The sequence below is a fragment of the Trachemys scripta genome, chromosome 2 (assembly GCF_013100865.1).
Source record: "Trachemys scripta elegans isolate TJP31775 chromosome 2, CAS_Tse_1.0, whole genome shotgun sequence".
Classification (NCBI taxonomy): domain Eukaryota; kingdom Metazoa; phylum Chordata; order Testudines; family Emydidae; genus Trachemys; species Trachemys scripta.
Genome location: NC_048299.1, coordinates 54,864,607 through 54,888,384, shown reverse-complemented (window position 1 = coordinate 54,888,384; position 23,778 = coordinate 54,864,607). Strand labels below are relative to the sequence as shown.

Below are 23,778 nucleotides of genomic sequence, written 5' to 3'. Positions count from 1 at the left end.
GCACTGGTTAAATTTGGGACACATTCCCTTTTTACCCAGAGGTACATGAATTTCTTGAAAATATCCCAGATTGGATCTTTTTTATGACCTGCAGCCATGGCAGTTTTTTCCCACCAGTTCCCAGGTGTTGAAATCAACACTAAAGGTTGGACTCTGAAGAATAGGCCAGTTTTCCTACAGTGTCCTGCTTTGACACCAGTGTTGCTCATTTCTGGTTTCACACTCTGCTCTTTCTCCCTTATTATATAACTCCCACCTAACCTCACCTCCAGAAAAACAAAAAAGCTAACAGCAGTCCAAGACTTCTGCTTGTGTAATTCTCATGCCTTTTGCACTGCAGTATTTTATTTGTTTAGAGACAGAGAGGGGAGGCAGTTGAGAAATTAATGGGTTTCTGTTTGTTTGTATCTCTGCAAGGAGACAAAGCAAGGCCATTTCCTTAAGTGCCCAGAACCGTCCAGAAGCAAGTGCTTATAGTTACAGGGCAGATCGGTGTTTTTCCATGAGTTGGCGTTTACATTTCCATGCTGGGTGGAATCAAAAATATTCATCATTTGGGATGATCAGAGCTCAGGTAGGGAAACGATGCAAAGTAGGAATATGAGACTACCCAGATGAGATACATGATGGTGTCTCCTGGAGTCAGAGACTGGGCCCCAATGTCTGTCATGACTAAGGCTACATTTTAGTCACAGGTATTTTTAGTAAAAGTCATGGACAGGTCACTGGCAGTAAACAAAATTCACAGGCCCATGATTTATTTTTACTAAAAATAACCCTGACTAAAATGGGGGGGGGGGGGAGACTTGGGGCGCGCCACGGGTGCTGGGGCGGGCTCCATACCTAGCTCCTGGGAAGCGGAGGCCCTAGCTCCATGTGCTGCCTCTGCTCTGCCCGAAGCCCCAGTTCTGCAGCTCCCATTGGCTGAGAACTGCAGCCAATGGGAGCTGCGGAAGCGGTGCTTGGCTGCTGGCAGAGGCAGCAGGTGGAGCTAGGGGAGCTGAAGGAGAGGAGTGCCCCCCCCCCAGGTAAGTAGTTGCCCAAGCCCTGAGCCCCCCATCCCCCTAAACTCCTGCTGCTGGGGGCTGGGGGGGATCCTGAGACTGCCCCAGCAGTAGCCAGTGTAACTGACCCGGGGGATTTCTCGAGCTTCTAAGGCGGCTCCTGGGCCAGCTGCACAGGGCTCCTGCAGAAGTCATGGAGGTCACGGAATCAGTAGCACAGCCCCTGGATTTCCCACAGGATCATGTCCTTAATACAATACATGACCTGTTGTGCCATATTTATAAAGCTTGACTTCAAAAGTTAGGTGGCTTTCTTTATCTAGAAAAGTAGCCTCTCTAATTCAGTTTTTGATAGAGGCGCATGAAGTCAGCATATTTATTTTTTTATGTAAATGTTTTAAGAGATTATAATAAGTTTAAGCCTTAACATATTTTGTACTAAAATCAGGTTTCGTTTTAAATGAATCTATATTTGAAAAGAAAAACATAATTTAAATGACAATCAAAAATTTAATTTGAATTTAAAAAAAAAAAGATTTTTAAAAAAATTGTCAGGTTTTTTTTATCCAACCTTTTTACATTTAGGTTAGTTTTTTAACAACCGGTGCTATGAAACTGGAAAATACCATTTTTGAATGGGTTACGAGTTGGTCTTCTATGCTCAAATTCAGGGAAGCATTTGGGCAAGTGCTTAACTTTGAACATATGCTTATATCCCATTGTTTTCAGTGGGATTTGGCATATCTTCAAGCTCTTTTGTAAATAAGGATGTTTTCCTGAATCAGGGACATAGTGCAGTTTGTGATCAGAAAAGAGATTTTTTTCAATTGGAACATGAATAACTATTCTGCTGATATAAGGCATAACAAAATCCAAGATCTCTTTCCCATACTGTTGGTTCTGCAGTGCTAATATCAATAAATATCTTATTTATTAGAAAATAAAGTTAATATGGATCAAAATACTTATCCTCCATATGCAAGGAATAGTTGCTTTAAGTGAAAAGGTGCCATTTTTACATAGTTTCTCTTACTGAGGATGATGTATGTGTCAGAACAAAGTTTGACTCTTAGATCCTAGGTAGAATTGACCTAATAAAAGAGGAGAGGGAGTTTTTTTCCTACAAGCTAATAAAATTGATATGGAAATTATTTAATATTTTTGATACTACCCACCAATGTGTTAGATCCTTTCGTAACAGAAAAGAGACATTCTTTGTCCTGAAGAGCTTGCCATCTAAAGCTATTAGGATAGTAAACATAGAACCCAATTTCACTACTTTTAGTCTCTTGTCAGATTATAATGGATTTAAAAGGATCTGTGAAAATAGATGGGTCTAATTTATTTTATAATCTTGATACTTCTACTGAAAAAATCAGTGTTTAAAGGGACACAGTCAAATCCGTGCCATTACTATCTGAAACACTTTTCCTACTGTTGTAACACCTAAAATGATTGTAACTTGAAAGATCAAAGGGAATTAATTGTGTCTCCTTTACCTGATGTCACTTCGGGTATGTCTTCACTACTGGCCAGATCGTTGGGCAGCGATCGATCCAGCAGGGATCGATTTATCACGTCTAGTCTAGATACGATAAATCGATCCCTGAGCCTGTTGACTCCTGTACTCCAGCTCGGCGAGAGGCGCAGGCAGAGTCAACGGGGGAGTGGCAGCAGTCGACTCACCGCAGTGAAGACACTACGGTAAGTCAATCTAAGTATGTTGACTTCAGCTATGTTATTCACGTAGCTGAAGTTGAGTAACTTAGATTGATTCTCTTCCCCCCCCTCGCCCCCCAGTGTAGACCAGGCCTCCCCCCAACCCCACCCCCCAGTTTCCTTTGCAATATGAAAAATGTAACGAGAGAATTGGGTTATTGTTCATGCCTTGCTGTAATTTTTCATAGCTTTATAGCTTCTTAGGATGAGAATGGATCACAGAAGTGACTTTTAAAAAGACAAACTGTTAAATCTTGATAGTTGTGTTATATTACTACAGATTAGCATAGTGACTACCCTCTCTATGCTATTAGGAAGATGGGAATAAGTAATTTGCAGAGCTGTGACTTTGCAAAGCTCCACCTGACATCATTTTCATTTTGTTGGCAAGATCTTAAATCATCTAGGTGTAAAGACTTCAGCAGTTTATTTCTTGTGTTATGATTGTTGTGCCTCACTGTTTTTTATTAAAGTTATATGCTGTGTGAATCAGAGTTCTAGTTCCACCTACAGCATTCCAGATTCTAGTTGTCATGCTAGTTGAAGTACCGTAGTTTGAATCCCAAAATAATTGTCTTAATCACTAAAATGACCTCTACCCTAATTATATAAAGATATATGTATACATGAACAAATTTCAATTGCTCTCAGAACTGGAAAATAAAACTTAAAAGGCAGATGTGTTTAAATATTTAATTCCAAACTCAAGTGTATAGGTTAGTTATCATACAGTGTCTGATACCTACTGTATATGCTATAATTTACCCATCCATTGACTGTTTTCTATCACTCCAGCAGTGATGCTAAATATATTAAGCAAAATTTAGCACTGTATTTCTTATTTAAAAACTAATATACTGATTTGATAATTCTTTGTGTAAACTGAATAGTTTTGTAATTGCTCTATAGTAGCTACTCATAAACTACACTAAATAAAACTATTGTCTAAATGGAATTTAATTTAAATATTATAATAGAGCTGATTATACAAAATAAATGATCGTCATATAGGTGTTTCAAAGAAACACCCTTGCTGCCACCACTTTGTAGTGAGTAGATACGTCCTTCCTGCACTTTCTCTCACAACTCCACTGCACGGAAAGGAGAACTATCTATGTGAATCAGTCTGTTTCTTGTTGGTGGCAGGACAAGTCTTGGGTTACCACAACTGTAATATTGTGGGAGTAACCCATTCTTGAAGTCTTGTAGTTCAGGTAAATGATTCTGGAACTGAGTCTTTATGCCAACTTCCTTTAGATTTTTGTTTCCCTTTATTAAAAAAACAGCAACTTAGAGATGCTGTCAACAAAACTCATGCTTCTGGCAGAAAGATTTTTTTTTTTTTACTCTTTATTATAAGTAATGCCTATATTATTAAAATGACAATATCAGGGATTTTCTTTTCCCCTTTCCCTGTACATCTGACAGTTCTTTCCTTGTAAGTAGTTTCACTTCCTCATTTCCTATTTTAGTATGAAGATGGCCATCTCAAACTGCTGTATGGGCACCTAGTTGCCTACTCTCCCTTTGGCAATGCAAGAGTATGGAACGGTCACAGAAACATGGACGTTAGTAATATTTCAAAATTTTGATAGCTGCCATTTTGTGTGTTAAAAAAATTGTTTTATAATGCCCAAACATGTGCTGGGTGTTTTAGACATATAACAGATGGGGAAGGGATGCCATCATACAAGCAAATAACTGAAATAAGTCCACGATTTGTGTAGTTTTTTTCTTTTCCCCCCACGTCCTGTCCCTCAAGCCCCTGACCTTTGATTCAATCTTATATTTGTCCTGCAATCCTTGATCGCTTGTTCATTACTTGCATCCTAATCCTCATGCCCATCACTCTCCACTGACTTACTGTAGCAAAAGAAACTTTAACTCAGTATTGCCAACAACAAAAGATTAAAAAAAAAAGTCAGATCCCTCAAAAATCACAAAACGCTTTTAAAAGGCTTTAAATCATGTTTTTGGTTTGATTATTTTTTTTAAATTCCTTCTACTCACCCCCAACATGTAGGAGACAGCTAGTCTTGTCAACTGTCACAAATTTATCGATTACAAAATGTGATTTTTGGTCCCTGTTGCAGGATCCTCATTAGTAATACATAGAGGCATCCAGTCCCTCATAAGCATTACTGTTACATCTTTGAGACTTGCTGTTTAGAAAAGCAAGTTTATTAAATCACAATCTGAACTTCTTGGAGCTTACAAACGCAGAATCTTCCATTCTCTGGACATAGGCAAAATGTCTCTCACAGTGCTTTGCATCTCAAATACGCTCTAGAATAATCCATTCTTAAAAGGATAGCTCCAATTAACTAAAACACAAACAGTAAAAATACAACAGTAATATGAGTAGTATCACAACATTCAATTTAATTACTAAATACGTTTTGCCATATGAAATAATTCCAGCAACTACTGTGGGGTTTTTACATTAACTTTTTATATGATATGTATATTTTTCCCACTCCCACGTGGTGGATGGTCAGCAGAGTTTGAACACCGAGCTGTCAGATCCACAGCACAAACCTCTTTCCAACAGTTACTCTTTTAGCTGATGTGGAAGTAAGCATACTACTGGTCTTTATGTGGACTAGAGCTTAACAAGGAGACATGTTTTGCCAGTGGGTTAAATTGCAACAATTTTTTTGGCAAATAGTAAATACACTGAAAAATGCATTTAGTTTCAGTCAAAAAAAAAAAGTTCAAGAGTCTGTTCAAAATGAGCTGGATTCTTTTTTGGATTTTTTTTTTGGTTCAGCTACAAAACCAAAAAATTAATTATTCACTCAGCTGTATTTGTGACACAGCAGTACACTCTGTGTAAGGCAGGGGCGAGCAAACTTTTTGGCCTGAGGGCCACATTGGGTTTCGAAAATTGTATGGAGGGCAGGCTGTGCCTCCCCAAACAGCCAGGCATAGCCTGGCCCTGCCCTCTATCCAACACCCCCTGCTTCTTGCCCCCCTACGCCCCCCCGATCTCCTGCCCCATCCAACCCCCCAGTTCCCTGACTGCCCCCGACCTCTGCCCCATCAAACCTCCCTTTCTCCCTGTCCCCTGACTGCCCCCCTGACCTCTGCCCCATCAAACCTCCCTTTCTCCCTGTCCCCTGACTGCCCCCAGAGCCCTTGCCCCTGACTGCTCCCTGCCCCCATTCAACCCCTGTTCGCCACCCTCTGACTGCCCTGCCCACTATCCAGACCCCCGCCCCTTGACCACCCAGGCCGGGCTCTGCAGTTGCGCTGTCCCAGGAGATCACGGCCCCGCCACCCAGAGCGATGCGCTGGTGGCGCAGTGAGCTGAGGCTGTGGGGCGTGGGGAACAGTGGAGGAGGGGCCGGGGGCTAGCCTCCTGGGCCAGGAGCTCAGGGGCTGGGCAGGAGGAGCCTGCGGGCCATAGTTTGTCCACCTCTGGTGTAAGGCATTGTGAGTCTCAAACTCGAGCCTGCAACAAACACCTCTACTCTGCCATCCATCAGCAGCAGTAGCCAACTCTTGCTCCATTACCCACGACCTGCTGTGGACACAGTCTACGGGAAGTTCCTCCTCAAGGGGTCTGACAGACAGTAAGTAACCTCATGGCTCCTGATTGGCTCCCCGCCCTATATAAACCCAAAGGGTGTTCCAGGAAGAGTCTAGTCAACAGCGTAAGTGTCCTGTAGTTGCCATATCCATTCCTGCTTTCTGCTCTTGAACTCTGGGCTCTGACCTAAGTTTGATTTGGACCTCGGTTTCTAACTTGGACTCCGATCCTTGGTATCGATCCCAGGTTGGAACATGACTACAAACTTTTCTGCTACGCTTGGCCTTAGGTTTCACCCTGCTTTGACTCTTGGTCCCAACTGCCCGTGTCAGGATCCTGACACTCTGGGTGTCAGGATTCTTGGTCTTTTTTACTTGGGTCTAAGAGTAGAGTGTGGTGTTAGTAGCTAGGCAACATAGCTAATATATCTATGCTCCTGTGAAAGTTGTCTGTGGGGATCGGGATATAAAAGCATGAAACTGTTCCAGCTGAGTGTCATGAAATAATGTGAAGGCTGAAACTTTTGCAGTCTTCCCAAGACCAGTTGCAGTAGGGTCCAAAATCACATTATTTGTGAGGTGGCAACATTGTTAACTGCTTGGCTCATTTTGAATATGGCAGACTCCCTATCCTAGCTATTTGGAGATTTCTGAGAAATTAAGTCTACCACTTTGCAGTGGTATGGAACAAGGTCTTAATGTGAGTATTTTATTCTGCTTTTATGAGAACAAAACAATAAAAAGGCACTTTATCCTAGGTGCCCATTGCCCTTCCAAATTTTTTAAAACTTAAAGATGAATCCAGGAGCAAACTCTGTGTAAAGCAATAACTAAACTTAGCAGTGGAAAATTGAGACATTACATCTGCTAAATATTGTCTTAAGCAACACTGCAAAACTCCCTACCCAAAACACGATGTAAAAAGGTGTATTTTGCATTATGCTACGAAAATCAACAAATATGGGCTGTTTTGGAGCAGATTCTGAATTTATGGGTCCATCATGCTAGCGTCTTCTTCCCTTTATATTAAGGGAGTCTGACTTGCGTACCTCTGCTGGTTTAACTGTGTCATTCTGGCACAGGAAAAGATAGTCTCTTAAGAAGGTGTGCCCAAGGCCATTATGAGCTTATACCATAGGCCATAACCATCAACTTAAATTCCACCTGGAAACCTGCAGACAGCCAATGCAAATTACGGTGCCCTTTTTAATAACAAGTTCATGGTGAAAGACCTTGCTTAACAAATGGTAGAGAATGCACCATCCCAGTCTTAGTTTCCAAATGAATTTAAGATGTAGCTCCCAATAGAGTGCATTGCAGCAATCCAGTTGTGTGGAGACAAAGGAATGAATCATGGTAGCAAGAGAGAAGGCCACATCTTCCTGGTCAGAAATTGGAATCTTTTTCCACCTAAATGACACCCCAGGCAGGATGCAAACCATACAAGCCTTTCATGGGCAAGAGGGAATCCATAAACAAGCTCTGCTATTATTCTCAAAAAGGGAAGTGGGCACAACCCCAACTTAATCAGTTTCATGAGACTTGAACCTATATATCAAATGCTTTCCTTCTTCTAGGCTGGCTACCCAGTGTAAAAAGCATAGCCCTCCCTACCCACTAACTTCTCAGTGAGCATCTTAGTTTCATACTAGGAGAAAGTAGTACCAGTCAGCATTCTTGTCCTTGAAAAAGAAACATGGAGTAATCTGACCAGGAGACAGAGCTGAACTGTCAAGGAGTGCCTCTAAACAGCCCTGTCCTATCAGTCCTGTCCATGGCAACCATTAACCTGGCCCGTCCCTTCTCATGTCTATAGCAACTTTACCCTTATTTAGCTTATTCACTATGTGGAGGTGAGGGAAATAGGGGGAAAAACAATTTATTGTTTCCCCTCCCTTACAAATTGCTGATGGAGCCAGTGGCAGGATGTGTATGTCTTCTGTACTTTAGAAAGGAATTACTTATCTATAATTGCAAAACTGACCCATCTTCCTTCCCTGGAGAGCTGGATCATGCTATGTTCTTAAATTGGGACCCAGAAAAAGAAGAAACTATAGAACAATACAGAATTATGTGTAACTTTGAGCTATGTGGCAGAAATAATGTTTATGGAAACCCCCTTTCCGTAGCTGAGCTATGACTTTTTTCATGACTTTTTTTCATAATTTAGGTTTCAATCCCACAACCTCACTTGCGTGCTTATTATTAAGCAAGTGAGTAATCCCACTGAACTCAAATGAAGAGTGTTAGAGTCTTTGTGGGATTGAGGCCTAAATTATATGCTGGAGTCTAAGTAGCTTTCTATAGGAGATACATGTCTACAAAAAAGGTACAGCAAAAATTCTCTCTTATTGAGATTGAGGATATGTCTACACAGCAAAACCAAAAAAACCCCCCAAAAAACAAAACCACACCCTGCAGCAGCGAGTCTTAAAGCCTGGGTCAAATGACTTGGGCTAATGCTATGGAGCTAATAATAGCAGTGTAAATGTTCCCATTTGGACTAGAGTCCAGGCTCTGAGACCTGGTGAGAGGGGAATCCTGGGTTCCAGCCTTGATGGGAATGTCTACACTGTTATTTTTAGCCCTGTATCATGAGCCCAAGTCAGTTTACCTGGGCTCTGAGATTTGCTGCTGCAGGGTTTTTGCAGTGTAGATGTACCCCAAGACTCCTAAAGAAATGCCTCCACCTAACAACCAAAGCATACCCTCCTTTCCTCAGGGAATCTGTTCACAGGTCCCTCTAGAATGAATAATTTTCTCTTTAAAACTAAATATAGTAGAACTGGAAATATTTGAAAAAATCTGCAGAGTTGTAAATTACTTTGATTATTTATAGTAACATTAGCAGAAATGTTCATCTTCAGCATTTGAGTGTGAGTTGGAAAATATTGACATTGGAATATTAGCTGCTTACGCTAAAGTAAATAGTTTTACAGCATTTTCTACTAAGCTAGTATTATGTGTTTGTGGTAAATTTTCCTGGAGTGTGACTCCTTATGCTAGCCCAGTAGAATTATGGACTTTCCTTGCATTAACTCTGGGGTGGCCAACCTGAATCTGAGAAGGAGCCAGAATTTATCAATATACATTGCCAAAGAGCCACAGTAATACATCAGCAGCTCCCTCCCAGGGCCTTCCACCCATCTGCAGCCCCTCCGATCAGCTCCTCCCTCCTCCTTCCCGCATCTCCCGATCAACTGTTTTGTGGTGTGCAGGAGGCTCTGTGGAGGGTAGGGAGGAGCGAGGGCACTGCAGGCTGAGGAGAGGGGGCGGGAAGGGGTGAAGTGGGGGCAGGGCCTGTGGCAGAGCCAGGGGTTGAGCAGTAAGCACCCCCTGGCACATTGGAAAGTTGGTGACTGTAGCTCCGGCCCAGAGTCGGTGCCTATCAACGGAGTCGCATATTAACTTCTGAAGAGCCTCAATTGGCTCCGGAGCCACAGGTTGGCCACCCCTGCATTAACTCTTAAAATTTCAGTAGCTAATATATAAATTTTTTAAAAAAAGATGTAGCTGTGAGTCTTAATTGCTGCAAACTTTGTCTAAAATTGTTCTTGGAAATTCCATTATCAAGAAGCCTAAATAATACCTTTCTAAAGATTAGCTTTTTTGAGTAGCTAGAAAACAATAGGATTATGTACCATTTCATAAAGTATAGAAGAATTTGGGTGAATATCTCAGCTTAAATTAATACAGTGGTACCAAGTAGTGAGAGAGCTATACAATTGGGTCAGTTAAATTTTAGTCTTAAGAAAGCTGATTAAAATGCCTAATGAGATTTGACTCTCTTTGCAGCTGTACGCTAAATTACCAAAAATGGTATGGGGTAGAGAAGTTCGCTGTTCTGGCTACCCAGAAAGTTTTGAGGGAGGTGTATTTGATAATTATAGAGAAAATCTCTTATCTTCTCAATGTGAAGTTTTCCCTCAGACTTCTAAGATTAGATCTTGCGATACACATTTAATAAAGCCTTAGTATAAGCATTCTGTATGACTTCAAAAATTATAGGGAAAATCTAGTGTGATTTTTGTATTTATAAATTTTGGTCCCCATATACCCTGACTTCCATCTGTCGTGTCTTTCCTTGCCCTCTCTTGTTGTTGCTTAGACTGTAAACTATTTGGAGTAGGGGCCATGTCTGTTTTCTAGTTATGGCACCTAGCACGCTTTTGAGGGCACAGTGAATAAATTTCCTTTTCTGTAAACTTGAGGAGTACTTAGAATTGGAGGACCCTTGTTTTGTCATATTGTGTAATGGAAACTTTTGTTTTTGTGCTCTTATTTTTAAGACATTTATTTATCACTTTGCTGCTAGGCCATAATGTTTTGCCCAAAGAGAAAACAGTTACATCTTGAAGTGATTTGGCTAGAAGAAGATTCCATGATTAGTTACCATCAGTGCCCTATGTATTATGTGGCCAGGAAATCTATTTCTTGTCACAGAACTGTTCTGTTCTTCAAAATTTGAACTGTCATATTTTTGTGAAATATGATGATGATACCAGTGAAAACATGTACAGGAAGATATACAGGAATAATCTGTACAGAAATAATGAGTAGAAGAGGCAACCAAATGCTCAAGTCTGTAGGTGACTAAAGTTGAGAATATTGGCCAGTGTTTTTATCCCACAATCCCAAACTCTGTTAGTCTGCCAAAGGCCCCAATTCCAAAACGTCGCAACTTCCATGCAAAAATATGAGGTGTATTGAAATATGATGACAGTGTAAAAGAGAATTTAATATAAGTGAAAGTAATACAGGAAGAAATTAACAAACCTCTATTTTTAATTAAATGAAGCTGTTGCAAAATTTCCAGACTGCTGCTTCTGTGATATAAAATTTGGGTCCACCTTGCTATGGTGCACACAGGAGCTTGCCACTAGAAATGCCAACTTTTAGGGTGGCAGAGATCTTTGGTATTTGTTATTTTCTGCAGAATTTAAGCTTTTGTAAAAGATTCTAGTCTCCTGACACAAGACATGCTGCAAGGTGAGAACTGCAGAAGAATTGAAGAATGTTTTTTCATTAGAAAACATCGGAAAAAGAAGTGGTTTTGAAATTGTAGATTAATAACTATAAAAAAGTTATGTTTCAAGTTGATCTGACTGGGAGCTGGAATTGTTCATTTTTCATGATAAAAAGATGTGTGTATGGTCCGAAGAGTCAAGGGGAGAATGAGCGATAAAATAGCTTGTCGTTTTCTGTGACAAGGATAACTTCATTTAGTAAGGTCAAAGCAGTTCACAGCCAAAAAAAATCTCTAGCGGTTTCAATTTTCAGCTACTAGATTTTGAATTGTATTCATGTTTTAATTAATATTTATATATAAAAATCTCTGATGTTAGAAGGAAAAATGTCTTCCAACTCTTGAGCTCCCCCTGCTCTCCCCTCTGCAAATGACTGCATTTTACTATGGATATTGGGGCACTTATTTAGGGGACTAGCCTCTCTCTTGGGAAGAAACAAGTAATTTTAACCAATAGGAAAGCAGAACTTCACTTTTAACATTCCAATAGGATTTAGAATCACATATAATTCTTCATATCTTATGATAGGATATATTTCTGGGTGAGTAGGTGTGTCTCAATCTGAGAGGTGAAAATGTTTTATTTTTCCCCCCAGAAAGGCACAGAGGCCACTTTATTATATCTGTTCCCTTGGTTCATATGGCTTTTGACTATCCTAAGGGTCTAAATACCTTTCTAGAAAGTGAGCTTTCTGACTTCCATGCATAAAGTCGAAGCCAAAGTGTGTAAGCTCTGAATATTCTAATCACTCCTTTCAGAGAATAAGAATTAAAGGTAGACTTTTCATCACTTTCCAAGGAGAGCTGGCTGACAACATAGTGCTGGATCTCCTTTTGTTTTACAACTGTCAAACCACATTAGAAGACAAGTACATTAAATACTTAATATTATTCTTCCACATAAGCAATTGCTGCAATTCCCACAGGGATGTTATTTAATAACTAGTAGGAGAGGTGGTAAATTACACACATGCTGAGATGTAGTCCACACCAAGAAAAAATTTGAGAACCCTTCAGTATTGCAGAACTCTTGGAAGGCCTCTAAATTCTTGCCTGTATTAATTTATTTCATGCTTGGGATCAGGTTAAAGCATGCTTTCCATATTCGGCTATAGACTGGACTGAACTATGCTTTAACTGTGTTCATAGGCCATGTTGCAGCATTGAAAAAGTCATGACTAGTGTAGTACAGTTTGTAGAATCTTGTGCGGATACAAAAATTTGTATCCACATCCGATCCACTTAGATTAGCTGCAGATATCTGCAGATATTAACAGATTTGCAGGACTCTACATAAGAGTTCCACATGTCACCATGCAACAGTGATGCAGAGTTGTGCCAAACCCCCAACTGTCTCTCCTTCCCCCCTGCACCCCCACTTCTCCACAGAGACCTCCCGCTGTACCTCCTTCCCTGTTCTGGGCAGGGAGGCTTCATCCTGGGCCATTTTGTATTGGTCTCTAGTTTAGTATAATTCCTTCTGTCTAAATGAAGGAGCAGCACTTATTGGCTATAGAAGGTAGTGCACAAGTGGAAAGATGGTTATTGTGTGACCTGAGCATATACTTATTGTGACACAGACTCCTTGGCAAAAGACTCGCACCTCAGACCTCACAAACTTACTCAGCTAAACATATTTTGCGAAATATGTATCCATAAAGTATCTACAGAAAGCTCGTAACTTGTGATGTTTCATAACTATCATTGTTATGATTGTTATGGTGTGGGAGGGGGCAGGGGGTTCAGGGATGGGGTGAGGTGGGCTCTGGGTGGCACTTACCTGGGGGGCTTCCCGGAAGCGGTGACATTCCCCTCACTTAGCTGATAGGCGGAGGAGTGGCCAGGCAGCTGTGCATGCTGCCTCCGCCTTCAGGCACTGCCCCTGCAGCTCCCATTGGCAGTGGGAGCTCCATAGGCCAATGGGAGCTTCAAAGCCAGTGCTCTGGGTAGAGGCAGGACGTAGAGCTGCCTGCCCATGTGTCTGCCTAGCAGCTGAGCAAGGAAGATGTCGCCGCTTCTGGGGAGCCACCAGGTAAGCACCACTGTGCCGTGCCCCAACCCCCTCCCACACCCAAACTCCTCTGCAGGGAGTTCAGGGGCACACTGGGCCGAGACTGCCCCAGCAGCAGCTGGTGCGCCTGGCACAGAGGTTGCCTGAGCTGCCCCTGAACCAGGCACTCTGGCCGCTGCAGAAGTCACGGAGGTCACGGGAAGTCACAGAATCCGTGACCTCCATGACAAACTCGCAGCCTTATTATAACAGAGAGTAAATAAAACCATAAACTCATCTTAACACACTAAATGGGTAGGATATGAATTAGCAAATTCTCACCTTGAGTGGTAAACAAGCTGGCAGATTCTTTAGGGACAAGTTGCCTTGGCTTTCCCAGGTTTTCATACACTGGCTAAAAATCCCTCTAGCTTGGGACCATCACTTCCCACAGTTCAGTCTTTGTCCCTCAGGTGTTTCCAGGTGTGTTGTAGGGAAAGTGAGGTGCCATCATGATGTGATTGTCCCTCTTTTATATCTTCTTCCCAGTTGCTGGAAAGCTCTTTTGCTGTGACCTGGGTCAGACAAAGTTCCCATTGTGTAGTGCTATCTCTGAGAGGTTTCTATTGTACAAAGTTCCTGGGGTAATCCTTGTGCTTGTGTATATTTTCTCAATGAGCTATTAACATTGTTTGGCCTTTTTACTGTTGTACCTGAAAGGCTCCTTGTGGGTGTTTTTCAACCTCACAACATATTTCAGTAACACATACACAGCCAAACTTCATAACTTCACATACAATGATAGCATATACAATCCAGTGAGATATTATTGTCTAGCAGTTCAAGACTTTTAGAATGATACCTCACAAGGCATACTTCGTACAAAACATATCCTAATTACATGACAGTGGTGATTATTGGGGTGCCAGGGTGTCACAAGGGTTTTTTTCTCATGAGTTTGGATCCTGGTTCCTGTGAAGCAAGCCAGCTCTGCAACAGAGAGAACTTTATGCGTGTCTCTGGGGAAGGCGGTGGGGGGGGGGGGGGGAAGGGCTCACTTTATTAGATGGGAAAATTAACTATTAATAAATGTAAATCCAGGTTTGCATTTTATTATTCGGTTTTGTATTATGACCATTTGTTTCCACTGAACTCTCTTGTTTCCAATTAACTCGCCATTCTTTCTTAAATAAACCCACTCTTGTTTTATTATAAGTGCTCACAAGTGCTGTGTGATTTTACAGAAGCAGTGATTTAAGGAAAAAACTGGTGTACACTGCTCCTTTGTGGTAGGAGGATCTGGGATTTCTGAGTAGCCAGTGTTGGGCTGGAGATCACAGAAGAACACTCCAAAGAGACTCAGGGACTGGAGTGCACCTATTTTTAATCTGCAAGAAGACAGAGGTGGCATAGCCTGGAGGCGAGAGCATGAGTGGCTAATATCCAGCTACCATGGCCAAGGCTTCCTCTTGCTGGAGGCAGGGAGTGACTCACAGTCCTGGGTTACCAGAGAACCATCACACTTCCCTTCTCCAGAAAGTCTGAGATGCATCAAAAGAGGTGTAAAGACTGTAACAGAGGCGGAAGAAGTAGAAAGTTACATGACAATAAGAGGACCCAAGGAAGAGAAGTGCACAAATGCATAACTAGAGTAGGGGTGACAGTATGTAAAGGAGGGAAGGACGTGTAATATTTAATTTTTGCATGGAAGGGAGAATTAGTAGCTGAAAGAATTGTGCAATCTGATTGTTGCTTAAATGGGATTGTTAGCCCAAATATATTCAATGATAAAAACATCCTTTCTGATACTTTGGAACCTCTTCTCTTTATGTAAAATAAAACGAAAACTCAAACTAAATCAAAATGGGCAATCATTATGATATCTTTTAAGACATTACAAATATATTAAATTTAATTTACTAAAAATTCTCCAAAATGTACAAATATTACATTAATTATTCCTGTTCTGTTTTTTATTTCAGACCAGTCTTTCCATATGGGGATGGGGAAGCCTTGGTGTTGTGCTCTTTCTAGTAACTTTTGGACCCTTTGCTATATTTTACTTTGCGTTTTATATCCTCTGCTTTGTGGGTGGGTAAGTATACTCTACTGTGGATTATAGTGTATTTTGTAAGTTTAATTTACCATTAAAAAAGAACACGAGAACTAAAACAGAGAAAAAGGGTAGAAGTACACCAATAGGAAGCTATCAAGACATGAAGCATATCCTACGTTTTCTCAGATGCTTCATGTGTTCACTGCAGAGTACATTTCTTTGATCTAGCATTTTTTCTTTGGCTAATGCAAAAAGTATCCTACTTCTCTTAATAAATAAGTGAAGAAAATTAAAATTATCCTCGGCTTGCTGCTTTCTTATTTACTTTATTACAGTATTTTACATGTTAAGTAAAAATTAATCAGACAAGGTAATATTTATTTCCCTTCTTGAAAATTTCTGTACAAACTACTATGAAATAAGAAGGGAAATTTGTTTTATTTCCAACAGAACTTTATTATCCACTGAATGGTGCTTATTTCAATATCTCCACCCAAGTTTGAGCAGTAACCATTTTTTTTCCTGACTCATGACTTGTCATATTGATTTCTTACATTTTAGCAATAAACTGAAAATAAATAGGCATGCAATGACTGACTTTACTATCTTCAGTTGATCATTGCCTTCAATTACTGTACTGATTACTTGGCCAAGAACCAGGAGGTAACTGTACTTTGTCCATTTTCCTTATCAAAACCCCATTTCCCTGTTTTTTTATGTATATGCTAGTTAACTGTTTGAATGCCAGTCTTCCTTGGCAACCACACTTTCAGCTGCATATCCAAAGAGATGGCATGAGGGTGTAATTTTGTCTGAGGAAAGAGCAGGTGATATTTTAGTTGTGTTTAGCTCCAGTATTATAGCGGCACTACAGCGTGTGATTAATGCAATTTGTTTTTATTTCTATACTTGTATGTAAACCAAAATTATATTATTTGTTGTTAATGTATATCTTAACTACATAATACGTGTTGTGGGAGAAACCTTATCTATTATAAATAGCCAGGCAATTCCCCCTTCCTTTTTCAATTTAAGATGTTGCATTAGTGCTATATATTTTTTGGCCTTCAGTATGTATTGAGTTTTAGTCTGTTTAGCATATTATCAACTCTAGTAATCTCTCTGCAGGATGCTATGCCAGTAGGTTATATTGACAGGTGTAGTAGCTTCCAAGAGGGTGCTTAGTGGCTAGAGTAGTTAAAAGTAGGGCACAGTATTTCTCATAACCATTTTGGAGTCTAGACTCTCTGAGAGCCCATAAGGGTCAGTTTTATGGAGTTGTACAACCTGGTTAAAACTGAATTATTCCCAGCAAACACTTCCCTAGAAGGAGTGGGATTTTAGACATGTATGGCTAGGGTATTTTTTATTGGTACTTCCAGTTGAGCGCTGATGTAAAAAAGCTAATATTTTTAAGTTTTGTTATGGGTTCACTGCTCAATGCGTCAGATGATCTGAAAAGTTCTTTTGTCCAGCTATACTGAAAGGAGGACAGGAGACACTTGATATGGTTTTAATGACGCCTCAACTCTACTATTAGATATCTGGGACAAACTGGCAGATAAAAGTGTACCTGAGGGGCTTCTGCCAGCCCGCCCCTCTTTTCCATCCAGGTCCCCCAGCCAACCCATTGCTGGGATCTTACCATCCCCTCCCCCATACAAAAGTTAAGGTAGGCTATAAGGAAGGAGGGTTGGCTCCCTGCCGAACCATTCATAGGAGCCCCAAATCTCCCCCCATTCCGTTCCTGTATCCAGCGCCTCCTTTTTAAGTCCTTTACCAAGTCATTTATCCACTCATTGTATACCTTTCCTATGGAGTACCTGCACTGAACATTCACTCCATGCTTATATAATAAGTTGTGACATATAGCCTAACTCCCTTCATGCCTCACATCAGCAAAGCCCTCCCTGAACCTGCTGTTGGGCAGGTGAACCACTCCCCCCCAAGGCCAATCTGGTGGTGAGAGAAAAATTCCTCCCCAGCCCCCTTAAAAAGGGGTGGCTAGAGTAATGCCCACAGTAGGTTCTGGTATATTGCCACCTAAGGGGGATGGAGGGGGAGTGCTGCCTCACCTGCTCTGTGGAAAAGGGCTTCTTCCGCATGGGCTTGCCTCTTTTCAACTCTTCCGGTCCGAGGGGATGAGTCAGCGTGGCTACGCTGACCCATTCCCCACTCTTGCAGCAGCTTCTGACCTCTCTCCTCCCCCGCCCCCTGTAGAGCACTGTTCCCTTTCCTTTGGTCAGCTTGACAACATCCACCCCCTTAAAGGTACGATGCGGTCAATATCTTAAACCTATTGTCTTATCAATATTAAGGATGTTGATCCAATGAGTAAGAAGTACTGGCCCACAGGAAAACACATAAAGTACTGTATGGCTCCTTCACTTGAGTAATTTATCAATATTTTGAGGTAGCATGTTTTTGCTTTTGACAACTTTGTCTTTGAACGTTTGAAATCATGTATGTGCCAGCTTCCCCCTTACCACTGATAAGTTGAGCACAAAATGTGCAAACTAGTTCTTTTAAAAAATCTACTTGCAGCACGTTAAGAGTTCTTTCATTTATTACCACTTCCTTATAACAATGTAGTCTAAGAAATTTCCATAAATTCTATTGGAAACTGCACTAATCTCTAGTTTGTGTTCAGTTTCAGCTCCCAGGCTGAATTGCTTGGCTTGTCAAACCTATCAGACTGAGGAACCAAAGACAACTCCTCACGTAGTCAATTTACCATCTTTGATTACTCATTATTGTAGGTAGCTTGGATGCTACATCTTGTCCATTTCACCAAGCCTCATCAATATCCGCCTTAAGATAATTTAATTTTATGGTAATATACTCTATACCGTTATAGCAGATTTTCCAGCCATCCTCCTGTTACTTATTTATTGATGTTGGTAGATGTTAAATCTCAAGTGGAATGTTATTACTTTGAATTTAATGTGCATGAGGTTTCCTGCCTTCCTTCCTACCTATCACTACTTAGTGCTTTTAATCTTTTCAGGAGCATGATACTTGCTTAATCTAAACTGTATCAATGTGTGAGGAACAGAGCTATGTGTATGGAAAAGGTGAAGCTAGGTTGTATCTGAATTGTTCCTGTCTGCATTTTCTTCACTAATTGATCTGTCATGTTAATCTGATCCAAATTAAGTAAAATTCCAAATACTCTTCCTCTGATACAAAGGTATGTAAGTACTTGTCATGATTCATTAAAGCAAACAAAGTTTTAAGCTGATGTTTAAGGTAAATTACTTGTCTCTACTTAGCAATTAAATAATATGCTGTGTAGCATATCTACCTTCATACCAGAAAGAAACAAACCTTAATACTTTGGGAGGTCTCCCTACACCCAATTCATCTTTATCATCCTGAACAAAACACATAGCACTCAACAGTTTTGGGTATGGATCTTTGCTTGATACCTGTATATTTATATCTGTGTGTTTTCCTATTTGGCATGCACAGTCTTACCAATTTGTATCGTTTTTTCCTCACCAGTATTTCAAAGTCTATATATTTAAGCAGTACTATTATTTATTTTATGTATTCATGTCCCATTAATGTTGATACCAGAACAGTATCAATCTTTGTCTATTTCTTCATTGTATATGCTAGTTAAACAAAAATGCTTTGTTAAATCATATGGAAATAGTTTCCTTTTAAATGTGATAGATATATGCTATCTAACTGCACATTTTATTTTATTTTAGTATGCTATAGTAAACTTACAACCATTGTTCTTCAGCACATGTGTGGAATGATATTGGAACTCTTATTTTTATACGTATGCATAGCTATAAGTCTGAAGTCTAAAATCCTTTTCTGCTTGATATTTATTTTTTTTATTTGGAGACTGATTTACAAATATTTAGGTGTTTTTTTTGTAGTACATCTCTTCATCAATTCAGGATCAGGTAAGCTATCACATTAGGGAATTTGGCATTTCCAGAAGCAAGAGGCAAAATATTGGTATCATTTGTGCAAGTTATATAACCTAAAACCATAGAACATCTCAGTTTCCATGAAATATTTTTTGCCTCTACTTCAAGTATTGATAACTGCTTTGACCTGTGTGCTGGACCCTAATTCTACCACCTCCCCTTTCTTTGAACAACATGTGAACATTTTTACTCCTGGGGGAATTGTGTCACTGCACAAACACAGAATTAATGTCCCTGCATATTCTCCTCCCCCCCCCCCACACCCCCCCAGCAGAATAATTGATTCTGACAGGCAGGTAAAGGGAAGACATGAGAGGGGGCATGCTGTAATTAAACCTTTCGCCCACCAGGGGCTGGTGTGGTGCCAGAAGAGAGAGCAGCTGGCTCAGGGGCTGGAGCATCCAGCTGCGGAGAGGGAGGGGGCAGAGGTGCCTTTCTCAGATTTAGGTGAGGAGGCACAGGATATGGGGGGGAATGAACTGAGCGGGGCACACGGGGTTGCTGGGGAGTCACAGACTGGGCTTCAGAAGGGCTAGTGAAGAAATGACAGACTGGGGACGGGGCATATGAGCTAGTGACCATATTGAGCCAGCGGCTGAATGGGAGTTGGAGGTGCAGGGCCACATGGGGATAAGAGAGTGGGAGTGCAGGGCGATATGGGGATATGTGCAGAGGTGCCTGAATGGGAAAGGCAGAGGTCAGCCAGGATCTGCATGCAGGAGGCTCCCCAGCTCCCTAACAATGCCTCTTCACCCCCCAAATAAAACCTGTCCCATACTTCTGCCACCCAAACCCAACAGCCCTCCTAGTTCACGCCCAGGCTCCTTCCCAGCAATTTACTTCCCTCTCATACAGTTCCTCCATTACCCCTGACTCCCTTAAGCCTTTGGACTGCTTCTGAGGGGTGCAGGAAATACATTTCTGTATTGTAGTTTATATAAATTAATACTCTATAAGTTCTATATTAATATGCCTAGTAAGGAATCTATTTGTCAAAAAACATTTCCTGAATCTTTTTTGTTGTCTGTGTTGTTACAGACATGCTTGCTGACAGGTATGTTGAAATAAATTACCAAAATAATTGAAATTGGTGTGATTATGTTATGTTATTTTGACAAAATATGCAGAATTTTGCAGAATTTTAAAATATTGTGCACACAAATTTTAATTTTTTGGTGCAGAATTTCCCCAGGAGTAACATCTTTCATCAGTTTTTTTTCCTTTGGATCCTAAGTGGTGCTAGGCAAAATGGCAGTTATTTGCTGGAATTGAATTTTAATTGTGTAGCCGTAGAGAATAGGCTTTGAAGGTAACATCTTGGATTTCTTTTGCTCACGTGCTTAGACCATCTGACTCTTATTTTGTGGCTGCAGGAAATATCTTCTGGCCCGTTATGCCTACCTATCAATATCTTATCAGTGTGTCCCTTTTTGTTGCTAGGATCTTAAATTACAACTGTTCGCCTACGTTTTTAGATGCAGCCCAAATTGGGAATGATGCTGAAGCTGCTTTTGATCCTTAAATAGTCTTAATTTGTTGCTATCACCTTTAGGGCTATAATTCCTTGAGAGAGAATAGTCCAGACAAATCTGGAGCTAGATGGATGAGAACTTCAGCTCCCATCACTGTTCTGTTTTAAACAGTTGCCTTTATGACAGTGTTACAACTCTCTAATACTTTTGAGTGTAAACAAACCATAGGGTCTCCCCCTTTGTATTCATCAGTGTGTCTTCTATGCTGTCGGTTAAGGAGTTGAAGCAAACGTTACTTTTTACAGTGCATCAGTTAGTGTTCTTTTTAACTTATATAAAAAGGTGGCTGCTTCATATTGATAAAAGGCTGAAATTATCACTCTGCATCTCTAGTAACACAATATGCGCACTTTTGGACACCATTTGCTGTCCCCAGCTAAGTGGGCATGTGAACCTCTACCTTTGCTGTTAAGCTTCAAACTGCTGTGGAATGGATGAGTTTGTGGTATAAATGCTCTTTCATAATCCTTATTTTCCAGTCTGTTACCCACATGCCTCTCTCATGCTTGAAGTTTTTAACTGGGAAGCGCATTCAACTTAGTCACATAGGAGTTGTCTTATTGGATCAGGCCAGTGGTCTTCGTAGTATGACATTTTGACTGCCACAGGCAGTTGCCAATACTTGATACATCAGAAAAAGCTAAGAACGCACATCGGTGTGCACCTAGTAGGTTTATTCAACACTTCATTGTAGGTGTAAAGACATGATTTCTTTCCAATTCTTTATCTCATTTTCCTGAAGTTTGAGATTTTAGCTATATATATGATCTTAACTTCTAGAAATGAGTGATAAGAGTATGTTTGGATGAGTAACTACAGTCTACTGCATCCTCCTGGTACAGTAGGTAGGGCCAAATTCTCTAAAGCAGTGCCTTAACTTCTGAGAAAAAGAAACACCAAATTTACCTGAAGATCAGTATAAAAAAATAAACAAGAGGAGTGGTTATTACTCTCTGTGTATATAGCAGCTTTCATCTGTGAGGATCTCAAAATTCCATTACAAAAGTTTATAATTATCCTTAGGTGCCTGTAAATTCAGAAATATTCAAGCAATCTATATTTGCTGCTAAAGTTTTTAAAGAAAGGCAGGCCACTGAACTGGTAGAATTCAGTGGCTAAGCACATGGAACCAGAGTTTCTTGAAGTGCTAACCAGTTTTTGACAACAGTTTCCTCTTCTGCGGGTGCATAGAGAACACATGGTCTTCATTTCAGTTTATTCACCTAGTTCAGTTACAGGTTCATTCAAAGTTGAGTAACTGTTTGGAATAGAAAAAATAGAAAAGTTTGTTTTCCTCTTCTAATGTATGAATAAAAACTTTGTGAGAAATGATATCTACTAGTTTTAATATCTTGAAGGACATGGCGACCAGAAACAGTCAGTTCGATTTACTAAATACTTCCCTTGTTTTAATAAATCGGTTAGTTTTAAATACAAAAAATGCTTTGCATTTAACTTTTTTCTCCCTTATGTATCCCAGTACAGTTATGGTAGATTTAATTGATAAAACTTATGTTAAAATGCTGTATTTTTTACGTTTTAATTGAATTCCAATTTCCATCCAAATGCAGCTTGATACAATTACAAATAAAAGATTGATAAATGCATCATTCAACATTTCTATCGTAATAAAAAAAGTAAAAATTAAGGATTTGAATAAGTGTAAATCAAGCTGCTATAATTGCTTAAATAAATGAGTTAATATATAGTGGATCATCTCGGTTAACAAAAAGTAATACCAATTTATACTAGCCAGTGAGAAGCCAATTTTTCTTTAGGAAAATAATTAAAGTACAATGAAAAACAAGATTAAAATCAATTATTAAATCAAGGTTTTCTACTTGCTGATTTAAATCATGATTAAAATTACTTTGATTTAAATTAATCTACCCTGCTAAAACATGTAGTATTTCTGGGTTTAAAAATTATTATTTATAATAACATAAGTTGTTCAGAGGATATTTTTAATTATAAAATGGTATTAACACTTTTTTCAGTTTGAAAATATCATGGTAGTCATATGATCTTAGTAGCTTACTTTAATGTGTCCTCTTGGATTTTCTAACAGATTTGAAACAGAGCTATAATGTATGTATTTTGTCTGTTACTTCCATGCATGGAAAACTGTTAATTTTGATTCTCTTTTCATACAGTATAACAGAGAAATTGGTTATTTTTGACATTAAAACTTGTTTATCATGCATAAAACCTTATATGCATCATCTTTTAAAAAAAACTAGTTGGTTCCCTTCTTGTATAAAATGTTGCTTTAAAATTAATATCTGCAAATTTGCTTTTTGGAGAGAGGATTGATGATGGATAACTGATTAATCATGATTGGCAAAAGTTGTCTGTTTATATAGTTACCATTTCAGTTATGCTGTGAAATTTATTTTTGTGAAATTGTTTTAAGACAAATTTGGGAAGGTGCTAAGAAAGATATTTCAACTGTTAATTATGCTAATTGTCATTGACAGTGGCTGTAAAGTACAGTTCTCTGAAACTATCTCTGCGTGCAGAAAGCAAGACACTGTAGAGCTCAGTTTTTTTTTTTTTTTTTTATTGGCCCTCAATGACTTCCATATCAAATATGCTTTCTTTGGGAGTAAAAAGATACGTTCTAACTGCCAGTGCTGCTAACTCCACCTGGGATCTATAAATCAAGCTATGTGTACTGCCTCCCATCCCTTGTATCATAGGGTTACCATATTTCAACAATCAAAAAAGAGGACGGGAGGAGCCCCGCCCCTGTCCTAGCCCTGCCCCCGTCCTGTCCTAGCCCCGCCCCTGCCCCTTCCACTCCCTCCCACTTCCTGCCCCCTCAGAATCCCCAACCCTCCCCCCCACTCCTTGTCCCCTGACTGCCCCCCAGGACTCCACCCCCTCCCTAAGCCTCCCTGCCTCTTGTCCCCTGACTGCCTCCTCCTGAGACCTTCCCCACATCCTAACTGGCCCCCTAGGATCCTACCCCCT

At 40.1% G+C, this 23,778-nt stretch overlaps 1 protein-coding gene across 4 annotated transcripts in view; it reads left to right on the top strand.

The window, feature by feature from the left end:
• Positions 1 to 23,778, top strand: part of SNX13 (sorting nexin 13) — a 156,721-nt gene that overhangs the window by 22,059 nt on the left and 110,884 nt on the right. For 3 of the 4 annotated variants that reach the window (XM_034760567.1, XM_034760566.1, XM_034760569.1), the window contains exon 2: positions 15,253 to 15,365. The exons of the other annotated variant lie outside the window; for it this stretch is intronic. In XM_034760567.1, the coding sequence (XP_034616458.1) occupies positions 15,253 to 15,365 (113 nt within the window). The remainder of the gene's footprint in view (positions 1 to 15,252; positions 15,366 to 23,778) is intronic. 4 annotated transcript variants of the gene reach the window in all.